The sequence below is a fragment of the Belonocnema kinseyi genome, chromosome 6 (genome assembly GCF_010883055.1).
Source record: "Belonocnema kinseyi isolate 2016_QV_RU_SX_M_011 chromosome 6, B_treatae_v1, whole genome shotgun sequence".
Lineage (NCBI taxonomy): Eukaryota > Metazoa > Arthropoda > Insecta > Hymenoptera > Cynipidae > Belonocnema > Belonocnema kinseyi.
The window spans coordinates 94363333-94372781 of NC_046662.1; the positions used below are offsets into that span (position 1 = coordinate 94363333).

At 30.6% G+C, this 9449-nt stretch overlaps 1 protein-coding gene across 1 annotated transcript in view; it reads left to right on the forward strand.

The window, feature by feature from the left end:
• The window catches only part of LOC117174316 (atypical protein kinase C), a 94932-nt gene that overhangs the window by 4027 nt on the left and 81456 nt on the right, over positions 1-9449 (forward strand). Inside the window, exons 2-3 of the mRNA XM_033363321.1 lie at positions 439-529; positions 2107-2333. Coding sequence (XP_033219212.1) covers positions 439-529; positions 2107-2333 — 318 coding nt within the window. The remainder of the gene's footprint in view (positions 1-438; positions 530-2106; positions 2334-9449) is intronic.

Below are 9449 nucleotides of genomic sequence, written 5' to 3' on the forward strand. Positions count from 1 at the left end.
ATAATTGGTCCCGAAAAATAATCGGGAATTTGAAACCATCCACCTGAAACGCACTTGGATTTAAGTTTATTATTATGTTGAAAAAAGTAATATACTAATAATATTTAAACCTTTAAGTTTACCTTTCTTTTTTTATATAAAAGTTGCTATTTCGTTTTTTTAAAAGCCTCGAATGTCTGGAAAACCGATAAGTATAAAAGTATAAAGTATAAAGTATAAGTATAAAAAGTATAAAGTATAAACAGAACGGCAATCGTTATTGTCTCAAATCATTTTCGTCGTTTAAATAATCATGGACCTCTTACGTCACATGCATTATTGCGTCATAATTATTAACAATATGCGTTCTGCCATTCAAATCTATTTGCCTACATGTTAAGCAATAAATGTCTTCCTGAAAACTTATTTTTTTTAACTTATTCCTTTTTCTGTTTTCAGGCAAGGGACCACGGCTTCACGAAAAGAAAACGAGAATGCCCACGCAAACTGCGGAAACTGATGACATTCGCGTGAAAATTATATATAATGGGTAATATTCCTCTCTTGTGCTTTTCTACTTTATACTTTCCTTCATCCTGAGTGCTCTGAATCCAAAACGTGTCGAGAATCGCGATGTACGTTGTGATAGACATAGCTTTTTCATCCTAATTTAATTGTGCATTAAAACTCGGGAACAAGTTTTTCGAAATATTGTCATCTGTGACACGTTGTGAATTTTTATAAGCCGCATAAAAAATTCACTAGCTTGAAAAGTGATGCCCAACTTGTATCAAATTGGGACATTTAAAAAAAGAATTAAGTGTAGAGAAAAATGACAGTTCAAGAGGGAAACAATATATGATGGAGACAAAGCAATTGTGGAATGCAAATGTTAGAAAACCGAAAGACGTGATCTAAAAAAGATTGAAAAAATCTGGATTCAAGACTCTAAATCTGACCCATTTTTCAAGATAAGATAAGATAATTTTGCTTTATAATTTTAGAGCTAAGTTTAAGCATTAGTATTTTTTTAATTATTCGTTCTTTGCATTCATGTAATTATTTTTCTTTGAGCCCTTTTTGAAAGAGTCGATTTTTATGTTTAACACACCAAACAATAATTTTTAGAAATGTTAAAACATCGTGAATTTATTTTTCACACTTCATCACGCCTTTTTAACACATTTCCTACAATTCTAATGTTTCCAATTTGAAAAATAAGTGAATAATCTTCCAATATAGGTTTTTGTTTAAAAATAATTTTCTTTAAACAAATTGTTCTAACGATTTCACTCATCGAAAAATTTACTCTCAAAATTGAAAACAGTAGAGTTGTAATTAGAGCTTACTTTTAGTAAGTTGTAATTATATAATTTTGAAACTTTCAGTTCAAATTTCAATTTTGAATGCTAATTCAACGTTGATTATTTTTTAATGTTGCATTCTTTAAGCATCTAAATATTCCCAGGGTTCATTCACATAATACGTGCTGGGGGAGGGGGCATAGTATAATTCTCCATGTGAAAAACGATGGAAAATTTTTATGGGGCGGGTAAAGTAACTGAAAACCCTATCACGGAATTTATGAATGGTCCCTTATGAAGTTTTAAAACTTCATTAATGAAATTGAAATTTCAAGTATCTCAATTTTAAATATCCAATTTTTTGAGTTCTAAAATGATTAATTTATCATCTAAAACAAGTTTTAGTGAAAATTACGATGTTTTTCGATTCACTCAATACTTTTTTTGGTATTACATATTTAAAATAATACATTACTAAACATTGAAATATCCTTAGGCTTATACTTTACCATAATCAACAGCGTTGAATTAAAAGCTTTAATAAATGTAAGAAAAAACTCCTGGAAATGACATTGAATGAGAAAAAGATGTTCAGTATGATTTCGCCCGATGAATTTACTTTACGAACTTTCATTTTAAAGATCTAATTTTTTGTAATATCGCCTCATATTTCTCCTGCTTTTTTTTAAATATTGATTATGAAGCCTTTATATATTGTGTACAATTTAAATTGTAAACGTTGTGGAAATTAGTTTATAAATTATATTCGACAGATTGATTAATGTAAGACATTAAGAATGTGATCTTACATTGTACCTTACAGAGAAGTTCAAATTACGTATATCACTGCGGGAATCTCGGTGGATACTTTGCGGGAAGAGATGAGGACAATATGTGGCTTTGGAGCAGGCCCTGGTTCAGGACAGGATCAGTTCACGATGAAGTGGGTCGACGACGAGGGTGACCCTTGCAGAATCGTGTCCCAACAAGAACTTGACGAGGCGTTACGACTTTATGAGCTCGAGAAGGACACGGAAATTACCATTCATGGTTCGTACATAGCTTTTGTTGCACTTATCCTTCCTATCTGTTCTGTGAAAATGTCGTCTAAGGTGTTATTCTTGGTAAAGAGATGGCTGGTAGGACATCTGGTTTCTTGAGAAACTATTTGTCAACTCTCTGAAGTACTTTCTAGTGCCGATTACATCCGGAAATTAGACAAAATCAGGAATTTTGTTGACTGTAAAAAGATGAGAATTCTTATCTAGAGCCGCACCTTTTCTATTTTGGACGGCTTACTCGAGAACTTTTAAAATTCCATATAAATCATGTTGGAAACACCTACGCCTCCACTGAGATAAAATCTCTCTATTTTAAAAAGTTATGTTTTGTTCCATTCTTAGCACAAAATTTTGTCCCTTTTAAATGAAAAAGTAGTTTAATATTTTTGCCCTAAAATCCACAGGTAAATAGTATATTGTGTTACAATTGCGAAAAGTGTGTTCAGAAGCGTATCGAAGGGAATTAATAACAAACCAAAGATTGCACTATGTTAAGTGCTGTAAACTTCACAAGATCAATGTTTTGTCTAAAAAAATGTGGGGGGTTTTCGATTTCAGAAACATTAAAAAAAAAAACTTGAAATTTATTACAAAATTATCGGAAATTTAAGGTATTAAGATTTGTTTTGTAATTTATGGTAATTTAGTGTATCCAAAAAGTTTCGGTATTTTATGGCAAATGATCTGCAATTTGTGGTGATTTTTCAGTAATTTACAGTTTCTTATCACTTGGAGTTTATCGAATTACTATTCACTACTCACAATCAGTCTGCCAACTGTCAAGTCGCAATGCATGAAGTGAGGTTATGGTTCCGGCAGTCCTGGAAAGTAATTTTGAATCGAAATACGCAAGCGCGAAAGCAACAAAAAGTTATAGAGCATTCTCGTTAAACCATGGAAATTTAAAATGGCCAGACCACTGAGGGAATAACATTGCCCGAATGCCCTGATACGCTAACCAAGCATCTCTAGTGGTGTCACCGCGCGCCGACAATAAACACTTTTTCCGATCAACTTTTCAATCGCATCTATCAAATGCGTATTGACAAGTATGTTTTTGTGGTTAGTTTGTTCTTAAATTTGTTCGAAATGAGTGTAAAAACCATGGGGGAAAAAGATAAACGTGTCGGAGAAACGTGTTGTGTCGTTAGATGTTTCTCGGTTATATAACCAAGAATATGACAGAATTGAGGAGAATTTAAAACAATTTAAGAGAATTTATGATTTTTAACAATATTTTTATTGTTCAGGTTATATCAGCAGTTGAATATAAATTATTTTCTAGCTCAGACATATTCAGGAATTTAAAATATGCAAAGCAGTAGCTCATTAATTATTAAACACTGTTAGACTGAAACTCTAGCCTGAAAGTTCAATTGCCTCACATTACTTAATAAATACCACGAAGTAGAATAAGAAGACTTCACTCCCGGAAAACTTAGACGCGTGACATTTTCAAAATTCTCTGATTTTTCTTTGGCTAATTTTTCATTTCAAATCATTAATATTCAAATACTAGTATTTTATTCTTATGATATTTTTACCATAGAATATTTTATAAGCGGAATGAAGCAGTGTTTCATATACAAATTTAAAATTTTCAAATGTATTAATTGATTTCAAAGAAACGAAAAAGTTTTTTCTATTTTAAAAGATAACTCTTTAATAAAATATTAGAATTTTCAAACAAATAATTGAATTTTTAACATAATAGTAAAATATTCAACCTAAAAAGACAAATTTCCAACGAAAAAGTGTCATAGTTTATATTTTAATACAAAAAGAATGAAATTTTACAACAAAAGAAAAGAATTGAAAAAAAAGAATATCCAACAAATAAAGATTTTTCACTCAAAAAACTAAATAAAAGTTTATTTAAATTATTGAAGCTTCAAACCAGAAGACAAATTTTCTTTACAAAAATTCAATTTTCAAATAAAAAATATGACTCTTCAACAAAAAAAAAAGCATTTTCCACGATACTGATGCATTTTTACGCAAAAAAAGGAAATTTCAAACTAAAAATTTATTTTTTACAAGAAAAAAACGCGAATTTTTAACTAAAAAATATCAATCTTAGAAAAATGGAGAAGTTAAAATTTCTGTTAAAAAATTAATTCTAAACCAAAAAAAAGAAGTATTTTACACTAAACAGTTAAATTTTAAACCAGACATAAGCCTTCAATAATAAAAAATTTTACAATGTAGTTTAGCTTTGACCCAATTAGTTGAACTTTCAATTAGAAAAGATTAATTCTCAACAAGGTAATTAAACTTTAACCAACGACATAACTTTTCAACTTAAAAAATAAATCTCTAACAAAAAAAAGTTTCATTTCTTGGAAGTGACTGTTGATTAATAAACTCATAATAAAATCTCGAAAATTTTTATTACATTGAAAAAAGTAATGATTCGCAAAATATAACGAGAAACATCATGCAGGTTCTACATGTATTGTGGGTGTACGTAGGTACAGTAGATCTCAAGAAAACCTCTAAAGTGCCACCAGGCGGCGCGAGCGTTGTCATTTGCCGATGCTCGGTAAGCGTATAATTTTCTTGTAATGCTGGGGGTTTTAAACATTGTTTTTGTTGTTTGGAAATGCAAAGTGAATATTTGGCAACATTTTTGGGAGATGTCATGACCCGATATATCCAAAAAAAGGGGAAAAAATAAAAAACTATGCTCCGTATACTCGTACAGATATAGATTTTAGTGAAAATGTGATTCCAGTGCCCTCTGTCACTATAGTGGATATAGTGTCATATTTGATTCAATATCACAGTTGTTACACCACAAAACAAGTAACTGCATGTAAAAGTCTGGAAGCTTATAAATTTTATGAAGCTGTTTATGTGCTGAAACAGAAGTGCAAGCAGTTCAATGGTACTTTTCTGCTTCTGAGTGAGGCTAGAGTAACAATACAGTATTTTTAGTTTTAAGATAGTATTTTTAGTTAAAACTTATTATTTTCTAAGAGTATTAAAATTAAGTAATATTCATGTGAAGCATGGCATTCGTTTTAATTTACGTTATCAAAATTCATTGCTGATATAAAATGCGATGGCACTTTATTGAGATTTTAAGGTTAGGAGCTGTCTGTGGCAAGAGCGATCTGCTCGAAGAATTAAAACCTCAAGTGATAGCATTAAAAAGTTGTAAGATTGAATTCTTCTTTCCCATTTTAATGTTAGTAAGTGGTATTTAAAAAAATCGATAAAAAATTATATTTTTCTATTATGACAAATTACGAAAATGTACGACTGAAAAAACTACGAAAATTCAACATTTTCCTTTTTAAAAAAAGCTACAAAATACCAATTTCAAAAATCTCTACCTTATCCTGACAGATTGTTAATTTTCCCTGATCAAGAAGTTAATTTTCTATCAAAGAGGAAAAAGTTTCAACAAAATATATTAAGATCGGGTAAATATTCTTAATTTAACGTCTGGGAAAAAAAAATTTGAATTTGTAAGGAAAAACCATATTTCATCGACTTCTTCTAGGCTATTTATTCAGAATTGTGCAAAAAATGACGTTTCGGAAGCAGGCTGGTTCACTCGTCAGATTATTCTAGGTCATTTCGTAGAAATTTGTGGATAAAATCGGAAGGTTTTGAGTCTTTAGAAATTAAAATAATAAGGATGACGGTCTAACCCTAAAACGTCATGTTTTTCCGCTGCTGAATAAATAGTCTGGAAAAAGTCTATGAAATAAGGTTTTTCCTTAGAAATTCTAATTTGAACAATTCTGTTAACGGTTGTTACGGGGCGCACGAATCACCAGTGTGGCGGACAGTGCTGCTAGATCGCGGACTGACGGCGAATCTCTTGACTATGCAGCAGACATAAAATGGTTAACATAACATAAAAATACAAAATAATGCCTTGCCGCGCACATCATTCAAAATCTTGATCGATTTAATGAGTTTCTCGTAAATTTTATTTTTTGATTTCAAATTGAATTCACTGTAGAGTATTAGGTACTTTTACTTCATCGCCAGCCAACTTCACTTCGTTGATTGCTGAAAGTAACTAAATTGCATCAAAAGTTTTACAAATAGCTTTCTAAATTCTTTTAAATTCAATGTAAAGACAGGTGTCATTAACTGAATTAAAACAAATTATTTCAAAATAAATATAACAAGAGTTTTATAAAGGATAATGATATAAATAGACACTGTTTTAAAAACGGACAAATGAACTCTTTCACATTAAATCATTGTCGTTACCAAATTATAAGCATGTAAATTAATATTCTCCCTTTTTTCAAAACTTTTTCTTAATTTGTCGGTCATATCCGTGCTTACTCAAACTTTAAAATAATAATAAAATGTATCTAATGTGTTTCTAAAATTCACCTTGAGGCCATGTGAGAATAACCTCAAAATTTTTTTTTATTATTTAAAATCCAACTTACGTTCACACGAAACGCGGTATCGAGCTGAAAGCTTAAGAAATTGAATAAGGAGTAATTTTAGGTGAAGCGGGGTACTTTCGATATTGGAATTTCCAAACCGCTTGACAAGAAAAACTTTTTTGAATTTGACGAGTGCCATAAACGCTTGAAGTTTATTTCCCATGGAAACCCGAAAATAATGGACAAATTACAAAATAATTAACATTGTACATTTTACTTGGAAGTTCTAAAATGTTTAAATCTTTTCAAAATTTCTCTAATATAGCAATTAGTATTGAATATTATTAATATTATAATCGCTTAAAAGTCAATCAGGGAAAATATCTTTTTTGACTCGGATAACCGGGAAATATCCCGGAAATTTTTTTTAAGTTTGAGTGGACACTGCAAATTTATTAGCATTGAATGAATGCATTAGAATATTAAAAAAATTATCTTTCTCTTAATATTCCAGTCATCACGTCGGAAAACGGGTGATTTGATTATATAAGTTTTCATGGATTTGTCGTTGCTTGACTACTTCATTTTAGCATTTCAGAAAAGGCACTAACTTTCTGGCACAGGGTGGGAACTTGAACCCTTTAAAATTTTAGGTAAACGTCCTGTAAATCAGTTCTTTTTAAAGGCCTCGTTTCGAGTGCATGTTGCGTGTTGCGCTGAAAAAATGGTACCCTTCAGGTTTTCTAAAAAGATTTATATTTCTGTACACCTCGCCTAGAAATCATCTGGAAATGAATTGCAGACGATTCAACGTATATTACAAAAAAAATGTTATAGTCCTAACAGGTCCAAAGTTATGCCCCTCGGAAGCTAATCCTTCTTCCCGGATTCCGTTATAATAGGGTTGTTTCCAAAGTCAGATATATTTTTTCCAATAAATGGATCTTATAGTACATAAAATTCTAATAATAAAAACGCCCATAAAATATTTTTTACATATTGTTTACTATTTTTAATTTAATGTTGAGATATGAATTTTCTATCACGATATCGATTGGAGGGCCCCTTTGACGTCAAAGGGGTCGGATTTTCCACCAATCACAGCTCACGTGTCAGTCATTCTCAAATATTTGTTTCTGTGCCGATGTTTTGTTTTGATTATGTACACATCGAAAATAGAATTCGCAAAATATTGTTTTAAAAAAATGTCAAAGGAGGGTTTCGTAAAAAAGAATATAGAAAATCTACCGAAAATAGATATATTTATGGTATGTATAAGGAACTCATTGAAAAAGTACTTAAATGTAGCTGGTTTACTGAACAATTCCTGGATATGTACGATTTTAAAATGTGTTAATAATTGTATTTACTTTTTCCTTCAACATACTACTGACTCGTAAAAAACCAAATATTACAACAAGATAACTTTTCTGTCACATAATCATGAACAAATAAAGCTATTAAATCAAAATAGTCTGAATTTACAGCAAATCATGGCCTAACCTCTTCATCATGAGTTTCGCATCGTTACATTGATAGATAATTATGAGAATCTCTGAGTCACGTGACACCAATTTGAATAAGTGTTTTATCGCCTTCAATTTTTAATCATTTTTTTCTGTTAAACTACACAAAAGAACAAAAAATTATAACGAACCTTCTATTCAGCTAAAAATTATGTATTAAAAAATGAACCCTATTGCAGTTTTTCACTAATAGTTCGCTCCCAATGCATCTCAAGATAAAAGTAAAGTAGTTTAGAAGTAAAAAAGAAACGTATACATATTTTTTGTTAATACTCCTATCTTGGGGTGCAGTAGGAACAAGCTATTTGTTAAAAAGTGCTATTATCGTGAAATCAGGGGAAACATTTCAACTTCCGATGGTGATAACTTTGGAGCTATTAGGGTTAGAACCTTTTTTTATTAATATATAAAGACTCGAGTCCGCGAAAAATGAAAAAAAGGGCGAACTTTGTCAAGTCATATAACAGGACCTATTATAGTTGGAATACTTGATGTTTTTTAGATTTTTTATGAATATTTTCCTCTATTTTTTATCTGTGAAGTTTACACAACGTAATATGCACGCGAAACGAGATGTTTTAAGAAAACTGATTTTTAGCTCGTTTACATACAATTTCAAAGGGTCCCAGTTCTTGCCCTCTCCCGTAAATGTAGGGCCTTTCTTTTGGCGCAAAAATGAAATAAGTTAAGCAAATAAAATCACAGGGAACTTATGCAATCGATAAAGTACGGCATGGTTGGACTATGAGAATGGCCTATAGCGCGACCTCTAAATAATTTTTTCTACATAAAATGAAAAATGATATTATTTTTCTCACCAAAAGAAACCAAATTCCAAACTGAGGTTTTAATAAAATAACCAAAATTTTCTTTATATTGGACTCAATAACTTAGAGTTTTAGATAATAATGTGGTTCTGAAAAGTATTTAGTTGTTAAACTTAACTTACTGAGACAAAATTGTGTAAATTTGATACTTTTAAGCAAATGCAACGGAACAGCTGATTTTATATTAAATATCCTTCAAACGTTTTTAGTCAGTTTACAATATTTGTTACATTTCTGGTAATGGGTTTCAATAAATCTGAAATATTCGTTTTCTCAAAAATGTTCGCATTTAAAAAAAAAATCTCCTCTCAGGCCTTAGTTCGTGATTATAAACATATGCGTGTAATATCGGTTAACTGTGTCAGTGCTTTATGAAGGTTACAATAATTCA